General features: G+C 38.7%; 1 protein-coding gene across 3 annotated transcripts in view; it reads right to left on the reverse strand.

Annotated features, from left to right (window-relative positions):
* The window catches only part of cacna2d4a (calcium channel, voltage-dependent, alpha 2/delta subunit 4a), a 158,754-nt gene that overhangs the window by 8,152 nt on the left and 123,560 nt on the right, over window positions 1-27,042 (reverse strand). For 2 of the 3 annotated variants that reach the window (XM_047389098.1, XM_047389095.1), the window contains 13 exons: window positions 18,760-18,774; window positions 18,245-18,289; window positions 17,953-18,015; window positions 16,246-16,316; window positions 14,848-14,923; window positions 14,704-14,756; window positions 13,653-13,708; window positions 10,346-10,366; window positions 9,795-9,915; window positions 7,712-7,827; window positions 7,406-7,488; window positions 1,964-5,006; window positions 1,557-1,623 (listed from right to left, as the gene is read on the reverse strand). In XM_047389098.1, the coding sequence (XP_047245054.1) occupies window positions 4,914-5,006; window positions 7,406-7,488; window positions 7,712-7,827; window positions 9,795-9,915; window positions 10,346-10,366; window positions 13,653-13,708; window positions 14,704-14,756; window positions 14,848-14,923; window positions 16,246-16,316; window positions 17,953-18,015; window positions 18,245-18,289; window positions 18,760-18,774 (813 nt within the window). In that variant the 3' untranslated portion in view covers window positions 1,557-1,623; window positions 1,964-4,913. The remainder of the gene's footprint in view (window positions 1-1,556; window positions 1,624-1,963; window positions 5,007-7,405; window positions 7,489-7,711; window positions 7,828-9,794; window positions 9,916-10,345; window positions 10,367-13,652; window positions 13,709-14,703; window positions 14,757-14,847; window positions 14,924-16,245; window positions 16,317-17,952; window positions 18,016-18,244; window positions 18,290-18,759; window positions 18,775-27,042) is intronic. The other variant, XM_047389097.1, reaches the window with a different exon arrangement.

Consider the following 27,042-nt stretch of genomic DNA (forward strand, 5'->3'; position numbering starts at 1 on the left):
TACATTTAACTCATGCAGTTTAACAATTCTTCCTAAAAATGTTGCTTTATAAAAGCTAAAATAAATACAATGATTTGCACAAGTATTCTAATTTTGTCACAACCATAAACTTCAATGTACTTTTGGGGGATTTTAAGTGTGACAGACCTTAATGGAGACTAATTTTTCAACATCATCTGTATAAACACAGCAATAAGGTATGTAATTATAGATCACTAAAAACATTGCAATGTGCACTCATGGCATTCACCAAAGAAAAAAAAAATAGACATCTTTTCTCGTTATTACGACATCGCAGCTTCCAATTCGGGAAACGGTTGAAGGGCAATTCCCCCTAATTTTTCATTACCTTGAGCATCTTTAATCTGCTCCACCTCAAAAACTACAGTACTTAGACACTTCAAACCTGGACTAGATTGTTCTACACTTATGGCAGATTCTTATAAACACAATTGACCATCTGTGACAAGACTCAAACTGTTGTTCCAACACAGTCCCTATCCAATCTGTCCAAAGCCTCAGCTATTTTGCAGAGAAGGGGATCAGATATCACTATGTGTGCAAAGCTGCTAGAGACATACCTCAAAACACTTAGAGCTGTAACCACAGGAAGAGTTGGTTCTACAAATGACTTAATTGCTGAATACCAATACATACCACACTTTGCAAAGCTTTACATAACCTGCTCAGTAATTCATTACTATGTGTTAGTCTATCAGATAAAATCCCAATAAAATACATTTCAGTTGTTGTATTGTAACAAACTAGAGGTTCAAAGGAAGATGAATATTTTGGCAAGGTACTGTACCTAAACTGGATTTTTACATGGATGTGCTACTTTGCTCATATAATACTTATAGGCAAAAAGACAAAACAAGACAATTATACAAATTAATTTGATATGAAGTGTAAAATAATATAATAAAAATTATTTATGTAACACTATTCTTGCACTGACAGTTACCCGGATTAGCTTAAAATAAAACTAACATTGAAAGGTGTTTTCTCTGCATATTTATATGGATTATTGGCAGTTGTTTTGTTGTTGTTCATATGGATTAACTTTAACATACACTGTATTGCCAAATGTATTAGTCTTCTACATGTACATAAACTTTGATAACATCCTAGTCTTAATCTACGGTATAAAGGTCCAATTTGTTGATCTGTTGATAAATGATACAAAGATGCAGAAAAGATTAAACACTCCTCTGACTGGAACCAAGTTGTAATTTTATGCCAAACATTGTGATGATTAGACAACATTGTGAGAAAATCTCCAAACTGGCACAATTTCAAATGCCAAGTAAATTAGATCCAACAAGCCTTAAATATGGTTCATCCATCACGACAGAACCTGGTGATGGGTTTGGTTCCGTCATAACTAGAAAGGTGCATCTTAATAAATTACAACAGCATTGAGAGGGTAAGAAAAACATTATATATTTCAAGCTTTTTTTTTTTCTTCACTTTGATGATTAGGGCTTATTGCTCATGAAAACTCAAAATATAATGTCAGCAATAAACATTTGTGTGTGTTGAATTTGTTACAATACCGTTTATCATGTTGGACGACGCTGAACTTTGCCTCAGGAGGGCCGCTGCTTGATTAAAGGGACATTTCTGTTTGTGAAAAAAAAAAAAAAAAAACTTCTGCTCAGCTCATAATCAAAACAAATAGACAAAAGCTAGATTGAATTATTCTTAACTGAAAAGAGTCTTTGACATCCAGATATAAAGGTCTGGCAGAAGGCGTTTTTTGTTAGTGTCTCCCCTTCCCACGGGTATTCGACAATTTCTCAACATAAAATCCCTTTTTAAATATTGTATAAAATGTTAAAACTCTAGGAAACTGACTTTGGGGTTTTAATTTGCTGTAAGTCATAATGGTCAAAATTAAACGTCAGGACCTTCTTATTTTTGTCGCAAACTGTGCAGAGAAAATAAGGATGTGACCACAGACCTGCTCGGGTGCTCCCGAGTTCCTCATTCTTCCATTTAATACTTCCAAACGTCGTCCTAATCCTGTTCACAGCTTTTCTGTAACATGATACATTTCTAAAAACTGTAAATATCTTTTTTTCTCCATTGTTTTTCTTCGGATTCTGCACGCTGCCTCTACTCACTCCCACAGGTGTTTCCAATTAGGCCGACTCTTCTTCGCTCCCATTTTTTCCTTAAATTTAAAGGGCCATTCTGTCGTTTTCCCGGTGTTTGTCGAGTTATTTTTTTTAACTTTGCATTAAAGCATTTAGAGGGTAATTACCTGACCAAAATGATTCATAATATTTCCATGTAATTAATAAAGCATCTGAGTGAATTTTGGATTAAGTTAGGTTTTAGTTTATGTCTCCATCAAGTTATCTTCAAATGGATACCTTTTCTGCATAACACATCGACATTTGATTAAAAATATATATCGAATGCCCCCTCAACTGGTAGAATAAATAAACTCATTCTAATTTATTGATTTATTTGACATTTATTTATCCAGCTAATATCCCACTAAGATTAAAAACCTCTATTCTGTGAGAAAACCCTCCAAGATAGGGAGCATAACATCAAACAATTCACAAAATTACACAAAACACAAAATGAAAATAATGACAGTCAAATAAACAAGAAATGATAAATGTGCAATATTTAAAACAAGTACATAAAATGGAATCAGCAGTCGATATTTGTAATTTGGGTTTAAAAGCACCAATATTAATCAGTTTTGTCATTTTTCTGTCAGTCTGCTGCTTGCTTCATGTAAAAATAACAGAACAGACACATTTCCTTTAATGTCAATACTCGCACACCAAACCAAAAGCAACAAATAATCCTGAGATTGAAAACAGTAACAACTAGTATGTTGCAGGTCAATCAAATCACAAATATGAAGTACACCTAGTTTTACCTTAAAGCTGAACCTTTGGGTGGCCAAACTAGGCAGTCCCTCCCAATATCACTTACAGTGAGAAACCTCAGTGAAGCACGGTAGGCCACAGCAAAACATGCCTGTTAGGTTAATTGGTCACTCTAAATTGTCAGTGTGTGTGCGTACTTGTTTGTCCTGTTTGTCTCAGTGTTGCTATGTTATAGGATGGGGACCTGTTCAAGGTTTTCAAGATCCTGCAGGGATGAGTTGGTATAGATGATGGATGGATCTTCCAGGCTGATCAGTGAGCTGTTGGCCTTGTTTGTGTCTGAGGTCAAAGTTAAAAAAGTCACACAGGTTTTGCAGGTCAAGTCTGCTCTCCTCCTCCTTCCTCAGATGGTGTCTCGCTGTAAAAAGTCCTTTCCTTTTTGGATTTCAACCCAACAAAACGTGGCGTACTACAACTATCCTAAACAAAATTATTTTATTAGTCAAATAACAGATTTTCTTTTAGTATCTTGTTTCTTTATGCGAGCAATGGCATTTATCACAGGCAAATAAAAAGAAAAAAGAAAAACACAACAGCAAACTTAATACAAAAACCACATGAATTTAATTGACTTAATAGTGTACAAAACAAGTTGGTGTGGCTAACAGTTTCATTAACAGATAAATGCTCAAAGGGCTTTACAAACATGAACAAGACAGATAATAACAATTAGTTTAATAAACTCTTTACCAAAACATATTGCTATGATGCAAAACCGCACAAAGTCTGTGTTTTGAATGGACATAGTTTGACTTGTCAACTTAAACCATTTTTTTAAAGTAAAAGCACATAAAAATCCACAGAGATTGGGGGTTTAAATGAAAAAAAAATCCTTTTTAATTCCTGTAACATATGTTATGTATATGCATATTTGTAAAGGTTAATACAGCCTGGGAAAACTTACATCACATGTATTTTTTTATATTTACATGCAGCAGAAAGGCACAGCTCATCAAAACAAAAAGGTCAATAAAAATATGTGTTTTAGGGTGAAATCTTGACAAAAACTCAGGGTTTCTCAACAGGTCGTTCTGTGTTTTTTTGCGTACTGTAAACTAAAAATCCTTCTGAAATATAAGTCATTTTCAGATATAATTATACATGGTAGTACTTTCATTTTTCCTGCTGCTCAGGCACTGAGCCGTTCTGGTCTTCTGCACTGATTCATATTTATTATTTTGCAAACAGATTTGCCTGCTTATACTTATTTACTCTCAGTAAATAATAGTCACACAAAGGAAGCCAAATCTCTTTTTAAGCATAAAACATAATGTTTCAATTTACAGGAAGTGTGCATGCTTGCAGTAACATGTAGAATATGCATTTAACTCTTCAATGTTCAGCTGAGTATGTGTTAGATTCATGAAAACAGCAGTCTATTACCCTGCTTTTTTCCACTGTAGATTATACCAAATTCGCCATAAACTGCCTTTTATTAAAAATTCCCTGTTGATGCATATTCAACACGTACCAAGGCCTGTATTGAAAACACTTTGCTGCCATCAAGTGGTTTGAGTGCAAATTATCTCCTGTTGTAGTATTGTATAGTATAATATTATAGTATTAAGCTGTATTTAAAATGTTGTGTTACTAGATCCGAATGAATTAAGCTACATATCTGAGATTGGAAAAATATGTTTAAATACTAATTTGTCACTAATTTACATCATACATGCATTTGAATCTATTACTTGTGCTGTGCTCAGGTGGACAATCTCTGCTTAATTTAGTTTCTGCATCACAGCAAAAACAATCTCTTTCTTAACAAATCTTTCTTAATGACTTTAAAATTCAGGCAGTAAAGGGTTACATTAAGAGGTTTTAATTCTTAGGAGTTAAACAACATGTGTTCACAATCCATATAAAATGTCCATGTGGTTTGCAGTCCACAGATAAGCGTGTAGAATCTGCTTTCTAAAAGGTCCACTTGAGGTGATTTGTGTGCAAACCTGTCGTATTCTTTTAAAGTTGTGAACGTATAAAGAGCAACGTTTTCTGGCATCAGGAAACAAGTGCACCGCAGGAGAGGCAGAGGAGAAGGAGAGGGCCTGAGAGACGTATAAAAGATGCCCCCCCACAGTCGTTAGCATTCTCCTACAAGGACAAAAAGTTTTGAATTTTAGTCTTGTGCTCCTTCACTTCAAAATGATCAAACAGTACACATCGTATGAAACAGTAAGATGTTTGTAAATGTAGGTGTGTATCGAGTCTGCATTTTGTATTCACTGAGTTTATTTTTGTCTTTCATTCAGTTTTGCTTTATGATCTAAAACATGTAAGTGTGAAAAAAAAAATCTGAACACAAATGTCACTTATAAACTTTTAAACTTTTTAAATTTCGAGTGACTTTTTTTAAACTTTTAAACTTTTACATTAAAAAAAGTAAAAATATTCTGAAAGACAAATCATTCCACATGTTACACTGTGCAGCAGTACCTGCAAATCTGTATTATTGTACAGAGGTATGCCACAATACTAACAAAACCACACTATCTTCCATTTCTGGGGTAATTCATAAACCTCGTTATAGAGATCATACAAATCCACTATGTCTAAAATCAAGAATATTTAAATGAACTGTTTAACAATACAAATAATGTTTTGAGACAAGAAAATATAAACAGAATCAGCTCTCCTGTAGACAGAGATCAGTGATTAGCTGAGGGGGGACTTGAATCTAAGGGCTGTAAAGGGAACGAGTGTCTTTCAGAAAGTACAAATGTGAGTGTCTCAGTATAGACACAGATACAATAATATATCGTGAAAAAGAGTGAAATCTTTCAAGTCTTTAGTCCTTGTAATTTTGATGATTATGCCGTACAGATAATGAAAACCCAAAATTCAGTGCCTCTGAAAATTAGAATTTTGATTAAGATGAATAAAAACAGGATATTTGTTTATTCAGCCTAACATATCTGTCAGGCTTCTGAAAACTATTCTTCTCAGTTAATGCGTTAATGCGGCGTGGCATGGAGGCAATCAGCCTGTGGTTCTGCTGAGGTTTAAAGGAAGCCCAGGTTGCTTTGATAGCGTCCTTCATGTCATCTGCATAATTGGGTGTGGTCTCTCGCAACTTCCTCTTGACAATCCTCCATAGATTCTCTATGAGGTTCAGGTCAGGCCAGTCTCTCCTGGACAATCAAGCACAGTAACATTGTGGTCATTGAACCAGGTTCTGGTACCTTTGGCAGTGTGGGCAGTTGCCAAGTCCTGCCGGAAAAATAAACTCAACACCTTCATAAAGTTTGTCAGCAGAAAGAAACATGGAGTGCACTAAAATGTTCATGGTAGATGGCTGTGTTGACTGTGGATTTCAGAAAACACAGGTGACCAACACCAGCACATGACACGGCACCCCAAATCATCACTGACTGTGGATACTTCACTCTGGACATCAAACTTGAATTATGTGCCTCTCCAATCCTCCTCCAGACTCTGGGACTTTGATTTCCAAATGAAATGCCAACTTTACTGTCATCTGAAAAGAGGCCTTTGGACCACTGAGCAACAGTCCAGTTCTTTTTCTCCTTGGCCCAGCTGGGACGCTTCTAACATTGTCTTTGGTTTCAAATAGGATTCATTTATGTGTAGTGGATCTTGATGCTCTGACTCCATCCTCAGTCCAGTGTTAGTGAAGCTCTCTCAAAATCTTGAATATGTTTTGCTTAACAATCCTCTCAAGATTGCGGTTACCTCTGTTGCGGGTGCAACTTTTCCTACCACACTTTTTCCTTCCACTCAACTTTCTATGAATATGCTTGGATTCAGCACTCTGAACAACCAGCTCTTTTAGCAATGGTCCTTTGTGGCCTACCCTCCTTGTGGAGGGTGTCAGTGACATCTGTCAAGTGAGGAGTCTTTCTCTTGATAGTGTAGCCTTCTGACCCAGACTGAGAGACCAATTAGAGGCTTGGAAAACCTTTGCAGTTGTTTTGAGTTGCTTTATCTGTGAGCCATAATCATCAACATTTCTGATTTTGATAAATGCTGTTAGATTAGCAGTTGTAATTTGTTCTTTGATAGATGTCAGTGCTTTATATCCAAAAATTAGTTACTTAATAAGACAACCTCGCCCTCATCAAACGACAGCTGGAAATAGGCAATAGCCCCCTCCGACCCTGCCAGAACAGGTTGGCATAGACAATGGGTGGATGCATGAATGGATGATTAAGCAAACCTTTTGTCCGAATAACATTGAACATTTTTTAAATTCTAAACTTGGGAGGGAAATTGTGGAATGGATTAAGGACCGAACCCCAACAATGTTCAAGCCTGATCCAGTTTAAAAGGCATCAAAAAGTATGTTTTTTGGGTTTGTACATGTGTATAAGTACAGTACAGTGTCTGTTTCTCACTGCCTGACTTCATTAATTCACACTTAGGATGTGAAGTAAAAGACCCCATCTTACATCCTCATAATAAGATGCCAGTTTTCAAATTGGTTTATCATTGCACCGGATATGCTTCACAGGGTACAACATTGAGAATCTGACCTGTGGGTGATAAGAGTGGCAAGATTCAGGGCGTCTGCGGATCTTCTGGGACCTCATCCTGTCACACTTCACTGATGCGTTATGTGCAGTGTGGTTAAGAAAAAAACCAACATGACAACAAATGTTTCAGGTTTCAGAGTACTGATTTCTGTGAATTTATTCTACAAACGGACTCTCCTGGAGCAAAATTAAGAGCAAACCAATTATGATTTATACTTTTTGCAGCTTTGGGTTAAGTATTTTTGGGGTATGAATGCTGTACTCTTAAAATATTCTATTACATAAAGCAACACATTAAAAGGATATATTGGACTTCCCTGGGCTCCAAGGTGATTGGTGGGTACTGTCTGGAGCAGTCACAGTCTCCTTGTACCACCAGCATCAGCAGGTTGCTTTCTGGTACTTGTTGTACTACAAACATCCTGACACAGATAGAAGGGCAAAGTATAAAATGTTAGCCCAACTCCATATAAAACACCTCAGTATTAAATGTATAATAATATAGAAAATATATTAATACACCTGAATGAACCTAATGTACAGAGACTTGCAAAAAGTATTCCTACCCCTTGAACTTTTTAACATTTTGTCACACTACGACCAGAAGTCTAAATGTATTTTTATTGACAAAGCACCGTGGTTTCAGCCTCATGCTGTGGGGATGCATTTGTTCAGCAGGGACAGGGAAGCTAGTTAAAGTTGAGGGGAAGATAGATGGAGCTAAATACACGGCAACCCTGCAAGAAAACCTGTTAGAGGGTGCAGAAGACTCACAACAGGAGCAGATGTTCTCATTCCAGGAGGACAACAACTCTAAACACTAGGGCTGGACAATATATTATTAAACTTATCATTATCACAGTATCACTGTATGCAATTATGCATTACACAAAGAACTGCCTGAACTTCTATAAATGTTAGCTAATTATTTAAGTAAAATACATTTGGGCTCTCTGCTTGTAATATATTTGGTGACACTGGTTATTTAAGACAGCATAAACATGTTTTACACAGGAAGGAGGCAATAAGGAGGTCAAATCATAAAGCAAATACAACCAAGCAGATGTTGACCAAAACTTCAATAAACCTTGAATACATTTTTTTTTCTGGTAGCTGGGTAGATTACCTACACTCTAGGGTCTATGGTTGCTGTTACCTCAAAGCAGGAAGACATCACTTTTTTAATTATGTTAATTTATCACAAGTAATATCCTTATCATGACATTCTCCAATTTTATCGTTTATCACTTGGTTTCCTAATTTCGTGCAGGCTCACTAAACATACAGCCAGAGATTTACATCAAAGTGTACTTGTGTTATAATGGCCCAGTCAATGTTCAGAAATAAATCTAATTGATAGTCTGTGGCCGTCTGCTCACAGATGCTTTCTATCCAATCTGACTGAGCTTGAACTGCTGAATGGGCAACACTTGATTCTCTAGATCTACATAGCTGGTAGGGAAACACACAAAAGGACTTGATGCTTTAATTGCAGCAAACGGTGATTCTGCCAAGAGCTGTCTCAGCCGGGACAAATACAAATGAACGTCTTTACAATTTCTATTTGTAAAGAGTATTAAAAGGTACATATACTCTTTTCCTTTTTCTCACCATCTGTCATTTTTATGTCTTATAATAGTCCTACCCTGTACACTTGTTTGCCTTAACAGTAAGTAAGTTATCATTTCTTTAATTTCATAAAGTCAGTTATGTGACATGGGGATACTCCATTGTCATCCTTGTAGAGCAAACCAGACCCAACTCTGTTTGCCAAATCTGTCAGTATCGGACATGTGAAAAACAAGAAAACCATGTATCATTATCCTTCCACTGGTCTATAACTACATAAAATCATAATGAATATTTTAGGTTTGTGTTGTTATGTGACAAAAAATGAACAATTCAACGGTTATGGATACTTTTGCAATGGACTATATATGTATGTAAAGACTATAAAAACTTTGTTGTGTTATACCACTGTTGTCCACATGAGGGCACTCACTCAGTTTTTACTCACAAACTGACTTTCTTTTTGCTTTTCAACCAGTTTGCCTTCCAATGTTTTCAATCATTGTTTCTGTCTCTCCATCTTGTCATGCGACCATGCTTTTTCTGTTTTAATACTCTCATTCACTTTTACTTTTCTCTATTTTCTACATGCTTCTCGCCCTGCATATAACTCTCTTTACTCACATCTAATTTTGGTCTACTCCACTTCTTTCACTCCTCTGACAATCTTGTATAAATAGACACTGATCTCAGTGAACAGAGCGAAGGAAAGCTTTAGAAAATGGATCCTGGAAAGACAATTTAATATGACCGATTCAGGGCTTACAGAAGACTTGGCTGCTATCTGTGTGTGCATGTGCATGCATAGGCTTGTGCTTACTTCTGGCACCGTCCACACTTAATAATGCTATTGGTCTCCTTGACTGATGGCTCGTAAATGAAGCTCGGGTACTCGGTGTCACATGGCTGCAAGATGTTCCATTTTTTCTTTGGAGTGTAGGCTAATGGAGAGATAGAAAGGGGTCATTTCATGATTAGTTAGGAGCGCATGCATGAACGACAGGCTAAAAGCTCAAACATTTAGGTTATTACTGCTGTTCAGATGGCAGCATGCTTCAAACAAACTGAATGCACAAGATGCGATGATTTGAAACCAGACAGAAGAGCTATAATGGCTGATTAAATTTTACATGTCTGGTTGGGATTTTGTTTAACTGCTTAGAAATTCCATTAGCTGAGATAAAAGTCTAAGCTTGGGTCTTGTTTTGAAGGATTTGGCAGCTGCGTCTGCTCCCACTGAAAGCCTTATGTAATCTGACACACTAAATTTAATTCTGCTTGGAACGTTTCACAAACACCACGCCACAAGTGAAACACAAAGGTCTGCAGAGCACCGAACTTCCTCTGAAACACCTCAAAACAGGTACTCACAGCGACTGAAGGATGGTTTTGCTGAATGGATGGATGATAGCAAAGATGAGAGGGTCAATGATGGAGTGAAGTGTAGTCATGAGGAGGGTGAATGTTTGATTCACAGACAAATGAAAAGAGATTAAAGTTTTTATTATAAAATTTTATTATAATCTGATAATCAATCTAAGACACACTTTATACACATCATCCAGTTAAAACCAGATATGTACAAACACTGCTGGTCGGTTAGGATTTCTAAAATCATTTCTATTTGCAAAATGTCTGAATAATAAAACAAAATATTTTAGAGAATTTCTTTTTAACATTCTTCAAAATCAGGATTTTACATGCACAAAGATTCCTATTACGCATATAACAATATAAAAATGTATTATCATAATTATCGTGTGTAAATTCATCAGTTATCAACAACATCACTTTTTTTTAAGTGTGATAAATATTATCTAAATCCAGCTAATAGTTACCTAACTTTCCACTGACTAAGTAGCTAGTGGCAGCTGTGTGCAGAGCAAGCTGTGCAGACAGAAACACCCTTAAAAGCCTTATTGTGCTGTTATAAAGTCCAAACTGTAGCTACATTTTACACTTGGAGCTGCTTGGTGCTTGGACTATTTTTGTATCTGTGAAGCTGCAAACAAAATTTGTAGTTTTTATTATTGTGTTTATCACCTACTGTCTTACTGGTAATTTCCTTTTAAACCTGTATTACTAATGGTAGAAAATGTTATCATGGTAAATATTAAAACTGATAATAGTTTAGTTTTTGTTAATAACCCTTCCCTCAGAAGGAGAACTGTGAATCTTTTAAAAATTCACAGATTCCTGAAGGTTATTCTGTTCAAATAATTGAACCCAAGGACAAACAGCATGGAAACTTTCAGCCATAGGTCAATGTGTTTTAGTACAAAATATGTGTTTCAACCAGAGAAAGAAAGTAAAGGACCTTGTGAAGATGCCAGAAAAGGAAGAAAGAGTTATCCAGTGTAAAATGACTCCTGTGTGGAAATGGACTGAAAGCTCACTCAACAAGGATGAAGTCACAACTTCAAAAGCAACATAAAAAGTCAGATTACAGTTTGCAAATGCACCCATGGACAAAGACCTTAAAATAAACAGCAAGAAGAACATTTACTTTTTAACAGCAATACAAATTGTGTAAATATTGAGAAACAAATGATGAACTACCAAAGCAACATTTCAACAAAAATGGTTTTTGAAAAGTGTGCTAAAGATAAACCTGCTGTATCTGCATGTTGTACGTTCAGGTCCCCAAATGTCATGGGGGATTTAAAAGGACAGAAGGCTAAACAACAAGGCTGATGCAAAGATCAGAGTATCAAGGTGATCTGCTGGCTTTAACAAACACCGTGCTAGATGAGCGAATTAACAGATATAAATGTGGATTCTAAAGAATTTTCATCCAGTCAGACTGAATTTCTGCCTAAGAAATTAAGCTCAGACAGAGAAGGCCTTCCTGTTGTAAGGGCTTCAGCCTGAGCCAGTATATGACTCTGAAGATCTATGAGCCATGATGAATGAGAACGTAAGTAAAGAGGCTGAAACAGGTGATGACAAGGATAATGATTCTCTTTAGAACCAGTATGAATTTATATTCCAAAGTAATGTTTTTCTTTTGACTGATTTCTATGCAAGGTTGCCATTTTTAAACACAGTATTTGAGTGGTGTGGCCTCAATGTTGCATAATCCCAGCACAGCAAATCCACTTTTATATACAGTACAGACCAAAAGTTTGGACTTTATAAATGGGGTTGGGACCATCAGTTGTGTTGTGCAGGAGGTGGATACAGTACACAGCTGATAGTCCTACTGAATAGACTGTCAGAATATGTATTATGGCAAGAAAAAAGAAGCTAAGTAAAGAAAAACGAGTGACCATCATTACTTTAAGAAATGAAGGTAAGTCAGTCCGAACAATTGGGAAAACTTTGAAAGTGTCCCCAAGTGCAGTCACAAAAACCATCAAACGCTACAAAGAAACTGGCTCACATGAGGACCGCCCCAGGAAAGGAAGACCAAGAGTCACCTCTGCTGCGGATAAGTTAATCCGAGTCACCAGCCTCAGAAATCGCAGGTTAACAGCAGCTCAGATTAAAGAACAGGTCAATGCCACACAGAGTTCTAGCAGCAGACACATCTCTAGAACAACTGTTAAGAGGAAACTGTGTGAATCAGGCCTTCATGGTAAAATAGCTGCTAGGAAACCACTGCTGAGGACAGGCAACAAGCAGAAGAGACTTGTTTGGGCTAAAGAACACAAGGAATGGACATTAGACCAGTGGAAATCTGTGCTTTGGTCTGATGAGTCCAAGTTTGAGATCTTTGGTTCCAACCACCGTGTCTTTGTGCGGCGCAGAAGAGGTGAACGGATGGACTCTACATGCCTCGTTCCCACCGTGAAGCATGGAGGAGGAGGTGTGATGGTGTGGGGGTGCTTTGCTGGTGACACTGTTGGGGATTTATTCAAAATTGAAGACATACTGAACCAGCATGGCTACCACAGCATCTTGCAGCAGCATGCTATTCCATCCGGTTTGAGTTTAGTTGGACCATCATTTATTTTTCAACGGGACAATGATCCCAAACACACCTCCAGGCTGTGTAATGGCTATTTGACTAAGAAGGAGAGTGATGGGGTGCTGCGCCAGATGACCTGGCCTCCACAGTCACTGGACCTGAACCCAATTGAGATGGTTTGGGGTGAGCAGGACCGCAGAGTGAAGGCAAAAGGGCCAACAAGTGCTAAGCATCTCTGGGAACTCCTTCAAGACTGTTGGAAAATCATTTCAGGTGACGACCTCTTGAAGCTCATCAACAGAATGCCAAGAGTGTGTGGAGCAGTAATCAAAGCAAAAGGTGGCTACTTTGAAGAACCTAGAATATAAGACATATTTTCAGTTGTTTCACACTTTTTTGTTCAGTATATAATTCCACATGTGTTAATTCATAGTTTTGATGCTTTCAGTGTGAAGCTACAATATTCATAGTCATGAAAATAAAGAAAACCCTTTGAATGAGAAGGTGAGTCCAAACTTTTGGTCTGTACTGTACAGCGGTCTTCATTAAAAAAACACCTTTATTGAAATAGTGCATTATGTATCATTTAGTCAAATATACTGTCATTGAGAAAAAAAATAGGTTGTGTCTTTTTAAACATATATGCATAACTGGTTTTAACTGTATTACTCTAAAATGTCTATTTTATCTGACAGTGTCATGATGAAGATAAAGTATTTCTAAAAATACATGAAAACTGAGACAAATTTAAGTTTAGCGTGAGCTCACCGTCAGCAAAATGCTCCGTGTGCCAGAAGCTACAGAAATTGAACTCCAGCAGAAACCTTAAAGAGGAAGAGAGACCACAACAGATTGCAGACAGATTAGATGCAAAACTGAAAAACTGGCCAAAGGTTTGACAGGGGAATAATAAAACAGGCCTTTGAGTTACTTTGTAATAACCTGTAGCTTTAAAAGCTGAGCTATTTTGATTAAAGTGGAAAACTCTAGCCACTAAATTTTATGATGTTCAAAGCAAAGTCGTAAGTTTATAAAGCACGAGAACAACTGCTGTCAAAGTCAAGCCTTAAATCCAATTTAGATGCTGGGCCATGATCTTAAACAGGCTCTTCATCCTCAAAAATCCCTCCAATAGGCTGAATTGAAACTATCCTGCAAACAGTGGGCCAAGATTTCTCTACAGTGATGTAAATGATTGATTGCAAGTTAACACAAAAGCTTGATGGCAGTTGTTGCTGTCAAGTTTGGGAGAACCAGTGGCAGGTAGGTTTGAATAGCTTTGTTCCGTTAATAAATGAAATCATAATTTTCAAACTGCAAAAGCAAAAGCAGACATCTGTAAGGGGCACACACTTTTTCATGGCACTGTAAATGATTTTAGATGTAATAACATAAAAACCTATTTCCTCAATTAATATTTATTGTTTTTAACAGGTTTCAGATTTATTTTAGGCCTTGGTGAGTAACTTAGGTAAAACTGCAAACCTGTTCTAACTATTACCAGCTTAATTTTTATCAGATGTAAACATTTTTTTAAATCTTGCTATTTTAGCCAACCATTAAATGAAAATATAAACACATTTAGACTGGTCTAATGAACAAAATCCAACAAATTCCTGTTATATTGTGTTTGCTTATTTCATTGAGATTCTTTAGGAACATATTACCACTTCACCAGTTACGAATAAGACATTTCTTTGCAATCTATCCCTAAAATACCTGATGTGGGTCTGATTTTAGTTTTGCAAGACAATACAAATAATTTACAGTCCATTGATGATACAGAGCTGTCAATACTGTTGCCTCTAGCAACACTTACAGCAGGAAGTTAGAGAGGAACCACTTGAAGGTCGAAGCCAAAGCGTAGAATGACTGCAGAGAGAGCGTGAAAGATTAAGTTTAGAGCAAAAGTGACTGCATTCTTGTTTGAAATACAAATTAAACCTGAAGGTCCTGAGCTTACGCTGAGAAGTGGACGAGCGCTGCTGACAGAGTGAAAGTTGGTCTTACACATGGCCTGGTAGTCAAACAAGGACACCCTGAAGGAACATAAGCAGACATGCAAACACATTGTTGGTCTCTCAGCAGACTGTCATTGATCCCCTGACCATCTCCAAACACTGAATAGCACTAGCAAGTGCAAGCAAAAGTAACACACAAGTCAGCTGAAGAAAAGAGCACTGTGAATGTCATAACTTGTTTTTTTGCACTGGTCAGAATTGTGGCTGATATCTGATCTCTGATTTTGTAAACCTCTGACCTGCTGTTGCTTGTTTTAGCAGATTTCCATTTGTCTAATTAAAAACATTCAAATATGTTTTTCCTGTTCTCTGGATGACTTGTAAAATACACAAACTTCAGAATGAGGTGTTTATAACAAGAAGAAAACCAAATCAGGACTGGGTCAATGAAAATCGACCAACACTGTAAAATCCTTTAGGTTACGATACAGACATTCGTGTAGCTAAAACCCAACTAAAAGGAATTAGTGCATATCTCCTTTATCATTAAGGCTTTTAGTTTTTCCAAGAGGAAACAGCCCTGCCCTTGTAGTTACGTAAAATTGCAAAGTATGCAAACAGTTGGCCATCTGCACACAGAGTACAATGAACCTCCATACATTGTATTTCTTAAGAGTCTGTGTAAAACCTTGAGCTAACACCTGTCTGCTCAATAACAGCAAGCTTGAGAAATGAGACAGTGTTGTCTATGACCGATGAAGAATAGATGCTTTCCATGTCCGCATTTGATTGCTCCCTATCCTGAGAATTAAATAACACTTTTAACGGTTGAACTATGATTGCTTTTACTTTATTTTCTCATATGGGTTACTGATAATGGGGACAATCTACAACAGTTTAGGTGTGTTGCATTATTAGATTATTAGGCTTGTTGTAATTATACAGGAGTCTTAATGACACTTCCTGCCATTAATGGTTTTTATATTAAGCACCCCACTTAATTTACATTTAGATAAATTTAGATAAATAAATACTTTATATTTTTCTGATATTAACCTTTCTTTGATGATCTTAAACAGTTAAGAGAGCTAAAAAAAATCAAAACACAAGAGGGGTAAATCTGGGGTAAATACGTTGTCACATCACTGTTCATCCCAATGCATTTCACACATTTTAGGAGCTTAAGATTATAAATAAAGCAGGAAATAATCAGCACATCCTCTTATGAAGAAACTGCTGTCTGTGCCACAGCATGAGGTGAACTAATTGTTTCCATCAGCAAGATTTAAAAAGATAATATACTATGGCAGGAGAACAGAAAACTAGGACAGGATTTTTACCACACACACACACAGCTGTCTTATGAAGCAGGCAGTCGGCATATCAGTTTCAGGCAGTACCTCTTAAACATGCCCATTTGAATCAACGTGGTCATCACCGATCCGTCGGTCTCGCCGAAGAACCTTCCTGCCTGTCGGGACCGATGGATAAAAGAGAGACAAATTATTGATGTTGCTGGAAAAAATCCTGTGTTGTTTATGATTGCTTTTGTCATTTTATTATTTATTTTACCAGTGTACCACTTTGGTAAATGTATTGTGTGTAACAGTGGTATATAAATAAACATTGATTGATTTATTGATAATCTGACATCAGGATCATAAACCTTTGTGTCTCGTCATTTCTACCTTACTGTGAACTCTATAATCTGTGCCCTGTTCATGAATAAGATTGTTTCATAAAGCCTTAAAAACTGCCCAACAGCCTTAGATCTTACTTAAAAACAGAATTACATTTAATGCATACATTTTAAATTAAGCCCGAACTAAGAATTATAAGGATAATAGAAAGTTTTTATATTTGTTTCTGTTTTTGTTTTGCATAAAAAAATGGGTACTGCTCTCAGCTCCAGAATTTTATTCTGATATTTAGAAATCAAAATAAGATGTAAGAAAGTCCATAATTTAAGAACATTTTTTGAAATCATTTTCTTATATATGTTCTTATTTATTCTACAACAGTCAAATGGCAACTGTGGTTCCTTTTCCTATCTATTTTCTTTTTACATCTTACTCTACTGGATCTACTGGATAAAGTGTTTTGATCTACTGCTCGAGTGGGCGAAACAACTGAAATAAAACACATATGCAATTATCCTTAAGGTTATATCACTCCAGGAGGCCCTTGAAATTAGCCATTTGTAAAATATTGTAACCTTTAGTCCTTTTGAACCTAAGGCACTGACCTATAGGTGTGTTTTGCTTGTCTGTTTTGTACCTTGGACAGTAAACATTTTTCATATTTTGTCTTGTTGCAACCACAGACGTTAATGTATTTTTTGGGGGGACACTTTCTGCAAGGTATGGTGGCAAATTCTAAACAGGACTTCTCACGGCTATCTTGCTTTCTTTTGATCACCTTTTCACAAAGATCAGATTTGTAGAGTGCATGCCTAACAGTCGTCCTATCAACAAATTCTCCCAGAGCTGTGGATCTCTGCAGCTCCTCCAGAGTTTACATGCTTTTCTGATCAATGTTTTGTCTCCTCTCCAGGCCTGTCAGTTCATGTGGACAACCATGTGTTGGTAGGTCTGCAGTTCTACCATCATACGTTTTCCATTTTCTGATGACCGATTGAACAAGGCTCCATGCTCAAAGAATGAAATTATATTTTATAACATAACCTTGCTTTAAACTTTTCCACAGCTTCATCTTTGACCTGTCTACTGTGTTCATTGGTCCTAATGAGGCTTTTTTGTTCTACAAACCTCCCCGACATCAATTTTGAAAATTATGTATAATGTTCCACTTCACAATTTGCTATATCACGTAGCATCCCAGTACAATAAATTGAAGTTTGAGGTAGCAACATGACAAATATGTAAAAGTTGAATTCAAACAGATTTACAGGGGATTCCAACAGTGGTTTCAAGAAAAACAGAAATAACTAAGAAGCTCCTTACGCATGCCTTTCTCAAAAAAGATGCAAGTAATTGTTCTCACACATCGTCAGAGATTGTCTTCTCTTACAAAATGATGAAAAATAAAAGATTCAAAAATCTCAACCCCTTAAAGTAAGACTTTAAAGCCCTTAAAATTCAACTTACGTCACTGCGCTGTTTAGAAATCAGGACAAAGCCATTATTGTCAATCACGTAGCACTCAATGTCCTGATACAAGAGACAGAGACAGAAATACTAATTACTTATGAAAAAGACAACACAGATATATTTCCAACAGATATAATTAAATCTATCACAAAACAACTAAGAATGCTTTGTGCTTCAGTGGCTCCATTCAGCAGATAAATAAAATTATTACAGTTTTATTGTCCTAAGTAATATTCAAATAATCTCCACAAGTCAGATAATTAGAAGACAGGAAGCAATATGTACTCACAAAACTGTCACAGCGAAGAGGACAAACCCCTTCCACAAAGGAGCACTAAAGAAGACAAACACAATCTACTGTAGTTTCAGATGAAAGATAGATTTTTAGCAGCAAAACCCATATGGATGTGTGGATAATGAGAGTAATCTATATGTGAGAGAACAGTGTGTTTGTGTTCATGAGGAAATCTTTTAAACACATGCTTTCGTCTGTGTTTATCTGTGGAGGTGTCAGGCTCGAACGGGTCGAGTATGTGTGATAAAAAAGCAAGTGTCTGCCTTGGTGAGAAATTGTTAATTTGTGCGAGATGTGACAGAAATGTCTACCTGAAATCGACTGGTGAGCATCTCGTTTGAGTCTGAACTCATTTTGTTTTTGTGTATCTGCGACTGTGTGGATGTGTGCAGTCTGTTTTATTAGCGTTGTGAAGCCGAGTTCACAGAGCTCAGCGGGAAACTGTGGATGAGAACTGGTTCTAAAGGAAATAGGAGACTGGCACTGTGGAAAATTATGTGCATACTTACATCTGTGTCATTTGGCTGAGGAGAAGCAAAGAAGAGATAAAGGGAGAGCATTATGAAAAGAGATGCATTAGATCAGTTAATGACGCTGTAAATCAAGGCAATAAATATACTGTCAATGCTTGCTTCTGTTCAATGTCGGGAGAAATGTATACACAGTGCATAACGTGCATGCACTGTGTAAGACATATCATTTTTTTTCACTGTTTGACAATAAATCAGACAACAATAGTATTGTATTAGGGTTACCAAACACAATTTCTTTTGCTGAATGCCAAAAGGCAATTTTAGTTCATTCTTTATAATTACTATGTCGTTAGGAAAGACCTGATGATGATGATGTCATAACCTAATGAGGCTCTAATTGAAAAATGATTGATAAGGCAACACCTCAAAGACACAGTCTCCTTGTGTAAACTCATGGAAAAAATTAAAAGATATTAAGCAAGATATCAGGAAGAGAATTGTGGCTCTCAAAATTCAGTTTTATTCTTACAGCCACAATTCACATGTCATTTCAAGACACTATACAAAGTCGATTCAATTGGATCATACAGATTTCAAGTCGAGTATCATATATACATTCCAATTGATCCTATCAACCAGTGCAGTCAGATTAAGTTTATTATTCAAATTGGTTAAAAGGGTTTTCTATCTAAGGAAACCCAGCAGATTGCATAGTCAGTGACTTGAATTCAGCATAAGTGTTGCTCATCGGTGTGTACAATTTCCAGATACCTGAATGTGCTACATTTGTCTGTTCAAGCAATTATATGCAAATAAAAACACCACGAAAATTTCCAACTGTTCAGGAAGGATACAGGTTTTGTGTCCTGGTATTAAAGATGTTGTTCCGTTTCTCTCCCCGTTTTACATTTTACAGTTGTTCTGCCTGTGCTCCACATCTTGTTCTCCTCGTGCCGTGCTGCAAGTTATGCCTTTGATTTCATACAATTTTTCACTCATTATGCAGCTCCCAAATTCCTGTCTGTGCTTTGGTCCTTCGCCCAACCCACACATCATCACGTTTCTATGATATCACTGCCTTATGTTTTTAGTTTTAATTGATTTTCATATTAATGATTCAATGACTACATGATAACAAAATTCCATGCTCTATGAGGCCCTCCACATGATCAGATACACGTACATCTAAAGAAACTAGAAAATCATGAAAAAGCTTAGCAGTCTTTGTCATTCATTTCAGAAAGTGAAACTCATTATATAGATTCCTTACACAAAGTGAAATGTTTCAAGCCTTCATTTCTTATAAATTTGATAATTATGGCTTACAGATGGTGAAAACCCAAGATTCTGTGTCTCTGAAAATTTTAATAATGCATAACATCAATAAAAAAAAAACTTTTTAATGTATAAATGTTATGTACTGGTCATATTATGACCTTACTATTCAATTCATAAGAAGGGGGACCGGAGGGTGTGTTCCAACTACAGGGGGATCACACTCCTCAGCCTCCCTAGTAAAGCCTACGCCAGGGTATTGGAGAGGAGAGTCCGACCGATAGTCGAACCTCGGCTTCAGGAGGAGCAGTGTGGTTTTCGTCCCGGCCGTGGAAAACTGGACCAGCTCTATACCCTCTACAGGGTGCTCGAGGGTTCATGGGAGTTTGCCCAACCGGTTCACATGTGTTTTGTGGACCTGGAGAAGGCATTCGACTGTGTCCCTCGTGATGCCCTGTGGGGGGTGCTCCAGGAGTATGGAATCGGGGGCCCTTTACTAGGGGCCACCCGGTCCCTGTACGAGCGGAGCAGGAGTTTGGTCCGCATTGCCGGCACTAAGTCGGACCTGTTCCCAGTGCATGTTGGACTCCGGCAGGGCTGCCCTTTGTCACCGGTCCTGTTCATAACTTTTATGGACAGGATTTCTAGACGCAGCCAAGAGCCGGAGGGGGTCAGGTTTGGGGACCAGTGGATTTCGTCTCTTCTTTTTGCAGATGACGTGGTCCTGCTGGCCCCCTCTAGCCAAGACCTACAGCATGCGCTGTGGCGGTTCGCAGCCGAGTGTGAAGCGGCTGGGATGAGGATCAGCTCCTACAAGTCCAAGGCCATGATACTCGACCGGAAAAGGGTGGCTTGTCCTCTTCAGGTTGGAGGGGAGTTCCTGCCTCAAGTGGAGGAATTTAAGTATCTCGGGGTCTTGTTCACGAGTGAGGGAAGAATGGAGCGGGAGATCGACAGACGGATCGGAGCGGCTGCCGCAGTAATGGGGCGCTGTGCCGGTCCGTTGTGGTGAAGAGAGAGCTGAGCCGAAAAGCAAAGCTCTCAATTTACTGGTCGGTCTACGTTCCTACCCTCACTTATGGCCATGAACTTTGGGTCATGACCGAAAGAACGAGATCCCGGATACAAGCGGCTGAAATGAGCTTCCTCCGTAGGGTGGCCGGGCACTCCCTTAGAGACAGGGTGAGGAGCTCGGCCATCCGGGAGGGGCTCGAAGTAGAGCCGCTGCTCCTCCACATCGAGAGGAGCCAGTTGAGGTGGCTCGGGCATCTATACCGGATGCCTCCTGGACGCCTTCCTTGGGAGGTGTTCCAGGCATGTCCCACCGGGAGGAGGCCCAGGGGACGGCCCAGGACACGCTGGAGGGACTATGGGACTACTCTCTCGGCTGGCCTGGGAACGCCTTGGGCTACCCCTGGAGGAACTGGAGGAGGTGTCTGGGGAGAGGGACGTCTGGGCGTCTCTGTTGAGTCTGCTGCCCCCGCGACCCGGTCCCGGATAAAGCGGAAGACGACGAGTACGAGTACGAGTACTATTCAATTCAGTTTTCAATTCACTTTATTTATACAACGCTAAGTCACAACACATGCCGTCTTAAGGCACTTTACAAAATCAATTCAGTCAAATTATACAGATTCCAAGTCAAGTACATTCAAAATGATCCTGGTTATCAAACAATGTAGTCAAGTTCAGTTTATTATTCAAATTGGTTAAAAAGTTTTCTATCTAAAGAAATCCAGACTATTACATCAAGCCGTTGACTTGCAGCATTCACTCTTCCTGGATGAGCATGTAGCGACAGTGTGCAGGAAGAAACCTGCAGCAGAACCAGGCTCAGTGTGAACAGCCATCTGTCATGACTGACTGAGGGTTTGAGAGAACATAGAAGACACACAAAAGAACATAGAAGCACTGTTCCAGGAGTACTTTCTATATAAAGGAAAGAAAAAACTTAAAGGCAGTAGTCAGTGGCTTCATGTAGGAGAGAAAAACAGCTAAGCAGACAAGATCTGAGCCAGTTTTCAAGTCTAGAGTGTGAAAGAATCATGGGGCAGACTACTGTCTTGACAGATGTCCATAAGACAGTCAATCACACTCTCCATAAGGAGGGTAAGCTAAAAAAAGGGCATTGCCAAAGAAGCTGGTTGTTCACGGAGTGCTTTATCCAAGTATCTTCACAGAAAGTTGAGGGTAAGGAAAAATGTGGTTGGAAAAGGCGCACCACCACCAAGAATCACCAAAGCCTCGAGTGGGTTGTCAAGCAAAATCCATTCAAGAATTTGGGGTAGTTTCACAAGAAATGGACTGAGGCTGGAGTCAGCGCATCAAAAGCCACTATGCACAGACAAATCCTACACATGGCCCTCAAATGTGGCAAGCCACTCCTGAACCAGAGACAATGTCAGAAGCATCTTAACGGGCTAAGAAGAAAAATAACTGGACTTTTACTCAGTGCTCTTTTCAAATGAAAATGAGCTTTTTATTTGAAAATCAAGGTCTCACAGATTGGAGGAAGAGTGGGGAGGCACACAATTCACGTTGCTTTAAGTCCAGTGGAAAGTTTCCACAGTCACTGATGATTTGGGGTGTCATGTCATCTACTGGTCCACTGTGTTTTTCTGATGACCACAGTCAATGCAGCCATTTTAACAAGAGATTTTAGAGCACTTCATGCTTCCTTCTACTGACAACCTGTATGGTGATGCTAATTTCAATCTACAGCATGACTTGGCACCCAAAGATACCAAAAGCTGGTTCAATGATCATGGTGTCACTGTGCTTGATTGGCCAGCAAACTGGCCTGACCTGGATCGCAACAAGAATATATGGAGTATTGTCAAGAGGAAGATGAGAGAAGCCAGACCCAGCAATGAATATCACCTGAAGGCCATTTATAATTATTAATTATTTAGATTTTATTTATCTCACAATGGAGAAATTATCCTCTGCATTTAACTGATCCCTTAGGGAACAGTGGGTTGCCATTGTGCTGTGCCCAGGGATCATTCAGGGGCTAAGGTTCTTGCTCAGGGACCCAGAGAATGGCAGGCTGTCGGATTCGAACCAGGGTACACAAATGCCCTGCTCTCTAACCACTAGCCCCCCCCCACACACACACACCACAGCAGAACCAGAGGCTGATTGTCTCCATGCCACGCTGCATTGATGCAGTAATTCAAATGTTTACATGATCATACATATACCAGGGATGTTAATACATATTTTGATTTGATCACAGCTGCAGAAAAGCTCATATGTCAAAAAGGGACTAAATGGTGACATCTTATGTTCACAGTACAATGTGTGGGTGGATATCTGTAGACAGTATGTCTTTGGAATCATGGTCAGGTTAAACAGAGCATGTCGAACTGTGAATGAAACAATTTATCATCCTTTTCAGTCCTATTACAGCCAAGTGTCAGTCTTTCTCTCTGCTTCCCATCGCTGCCTCCTGGGGTGAAGAACAATTCTGTGACCTGAGAGGAATGACAGGGTGTCCCCTATACAATACAGGCAAATGGTGAGGCTTGATGAGAGAGTAAATTAAAAGGAAAATCAACTGTCTCATCCAATTAATTAAAGAGGAATTAAAGGATCAGTGTAAATACACTCGGTTACAATTTTTTTTCTACATATAATATTAACTACGCAGCTTTACTAAAAGTCACGGAGTAATTCAAAGTGGCTTTTAATAGTATTTTAATATCAAGTTCATTAATGTTTTGGAAATTTGGAAGAACAATTAATAAAACATAGCAAATTGTAATTCATGAAAATAATAGAGATTCTGCTTTAAATTTAATGTGGACAGTGCATTAATATAGACCTTAAATTAAAAAAAGAACATGCATAATATTAGCAAACAGTGAAGTAAACACAAAGACTTCCATTTATTGTCATTTGTGTTTTGTCAAAATATATCCTTTGTTACTTCTTTTGAAATTTAAAATAGACAATCTGCAATGTTTTCTCTGAGCTTCTCACATTGTGAATCTTTTCAAGGATTCAGGTTCATTGTTTGTGCTTCAGGTGAAACTGCAGGAGAGTCAGGCAACGGTCACTCTTATTCACCCCTGAAACTTTAATCAAACAGTTTCTCAGTGCAGCAGAAAATGTTGTTGTTCATAGTAAGTTCCTATAGAATAATATTTTACATGCTGACTGAAGTCCAGCTCATTCTTTACCCTTATGTTTGTTTAAAATTCATACATAGATATGAGACTTCCCTGCCATGCAGACACTGTTTCAGTGTGTTGTGATGAAAAAGGTGCAGAGACAAAAAGCAAAGCACTCTTTTTACCTCTCTGACTGCATTCTGACCTTTACCTATGTTCATAAGATACAGAGGGGAGAACAAGTATTTGATACACTGCAAATTCTGCAGGTTTTTCCACTTGCAAAGCATGTAGAAGTCTTTAATTTTTATCAGGTACTCTTCAACTGTGAGTGAGGGAATCTAAAACAAACATCCAGAAAATCCCATTGTGTGATTTTTAAGTAATTAATTAGCATTTTATTGCATGACATAAATATTTGATCACATAACAACCAGGAAGAATCCTGGCTCTCACAGGCCTGTTAGTTCTTCTTTAAGAAGCCCTCCTGTTCTCCACTCATTACCTGTATTAACTGCACCTGTTTGAACTCGTTATCTGTATAAAAGACACCTGTCCACACACTCAATCAAACAAACAAACAAACTCCAACCTCTCCACAATGGCCAAGATCAGAGAACTCTGTAAGGACATCAGGGATAAAATAGTAGACCTGCACAAGGCTGGGATGGGCTACAGGAAAATAGCCAAGCAGCTTGGTGAGAAGGTAACTACTGTTGGAGCAATTATAAGAAAATTTAAGAAGTTCAAGATGAAGGTCAATATCCCTCGGTCTGGGGCTCCACGCAAGATCTCACCTTGTGGGGCATCAATGATAATGAGGAAGGTGAGAGATCATCCCAGAACTACATGGCAGGGCCTAGTCAATGACCTGAAGAGAGCTGGGAACACAGTCTCAAAGAAGACGATTAGTAACACACTACATCACTATGGATTAAAAATAGAGCTATTTGGTGTAAACTCCACTTGCCGTGTTTGGAGGAAGAGGAAGGATGAGTACAACCCCAAGAACACCATCCCTACCGTGAAGCATGGAGGTGGAAACATCATTCGTTGGGGATGCTTTTCTGCAAAGGGGACGGGACGACTGCATCGTATTGAGGGGAGGATGGATAAGGACATCCATCGAGAGATCTTAGCCAACAACCTCCTTCCCTCAGTAAGGGCATTAAAGATGGGTCTTGGCTGGACCTTCCAGCATAGCCTAGCCCGTCTCCAGACCGGAACCCAATCGAAAATTTTTGAAGAGAAACCTGAAGGATCTGGACAAGATCTGTATGGAGGAGTGGTCCGAAATCCCTGCTGCAGTGTGTGCAAACCTCGCCAAGAACTACAGTAAACGTCTGATATCTGTAATTGCAAAGGTTTCTGTACCAAATATTAAGGTTTGTTTTTGTGATTTATCAAATCCCTATCTCATGCAATAAAATGGAAATTACTCAAAAATCACACAATGTAATTTTCTGGATTTTTGTTTTAGATTCCGTTACTCACAGTTGAAAAGTACCCATGATAAACTGACTTCTACATGCTTTACAAGTGGGAAAACCTGAATAATTGGCAGTGTATCAAATACTTTTTCTCCCCACTGTAAAGGTCATGACCTAAAAAAAACAAAAAAACATCACAGATACAAAGGTCAAAGAAATTGTGAAAGGGTGTGAGAACAACTAAGAAGAGACGCTTCTCCTCTGCATCAAAATGAGTCACAGTCGAGTCTTTTGGCACATCTGACTTGGAGGAGATCCCAAGGTTGACCCCGGACCTCGTTGGAGAGATCATTTAGCCCTACTGGTATGGGAAAGCCTTTGAATGCCTCAGAATGAGATAGTGTTGCTGATGGAAAGAGACCTTTGTGTTTATTCCTGGAACTAATACCTCTGCAACATGATGTCCAACAACAATGGATATATACAGTGGTTGGACAATGAAACTGAAACACCTGGTTTTAGACCACAATAATTTATTAGTATGGTGTAAGGCCTCCTTTTGTGGCCAATACAGCGTCAATACGTCTTGGGAATGACATATACAAGTCCTGCACAGTTGTCAGAGGGATTTTAAGCCATTCTTCTTGCAGGATAGTGGCCAGGTCACTACATGATACTGGTGGAGGAAAACGTTTCCTGACTCGCTCCTCCAAAACACCCCAAAGTGGCTCAATAATATTTAGATCTGGTGACTGTGCAGGCCATGGGAGATGTTCAACTTCACTTTCATGTTCATCAAACCAATCTTTCACCAGTATTGCTGTGTGTATTGGTGCATTGTCATCCTGATACCCGGCACCGCCTTCAGGATACAATGTTTAAACCATTGGATGCACATGGTCCTCAAGAATGGTTCGGTAGTCCTTGGCAGTGACGCCCCCATTTAGCACAAGTATTGGGCCAAGGGAATACCATGATATGGCAGCCCAAACCATCACTGATCCACCCCCATGCTTCACTCTGGGCATGCAACAGTCTGGGTGGTACGCTTCTTTGGGGCTTCTTCGCACCGCAACTCTCCCGGATGTGGGGAAAACAGTAAAGGTGGACTTATCAGAGAACAATACATGTTTCACATTGTCCACAGCCCAAGATTTGCATTCCTTGCACCATTGCAACCGACGTTTGGCATTGGCATGAGTGACCAAAGCTTTGGCTATAGCAGCCCGGCCGTGTATATTGACCCTGTGGAGCTCCCGACGGACAGTTCTGGTGGAAACAGGAGAGTTGAGGTGCACATTTAAGTGTGCCGTGATTTGGGCAGCCGTGATTTTATGTTTTTGGATACAATCCGGGTTAGCACCCGAACATCCCTTTCAGACAGCTTCCTCTTGCGTCCACAGTTAATCCTGTTGGATGTGGTTCGTCCTTCTTGGTGGTATGCTGACATTACCCTGGATACCGTGGCTCTTGATACATCACAAAGACTTGCTGTCTTG

This window comes from Girardinichthys multiradiatus, chromosome 17, assembly GCF_021462225.1.
Source record: "Girardinichthys multiradiatus isolate DD_20200921_A chromosome 17, DD_fGirMul_XY1, whole genome shotgun sequence".
In the NCBI taxonomy this organism is placed as follows: Eukaryota; Metazoa; Chordata; class Actinopteri; order Cyprinodontiformes; family Goodeidae; genus Girardinichthys; species Girardinichthys multiradiatus.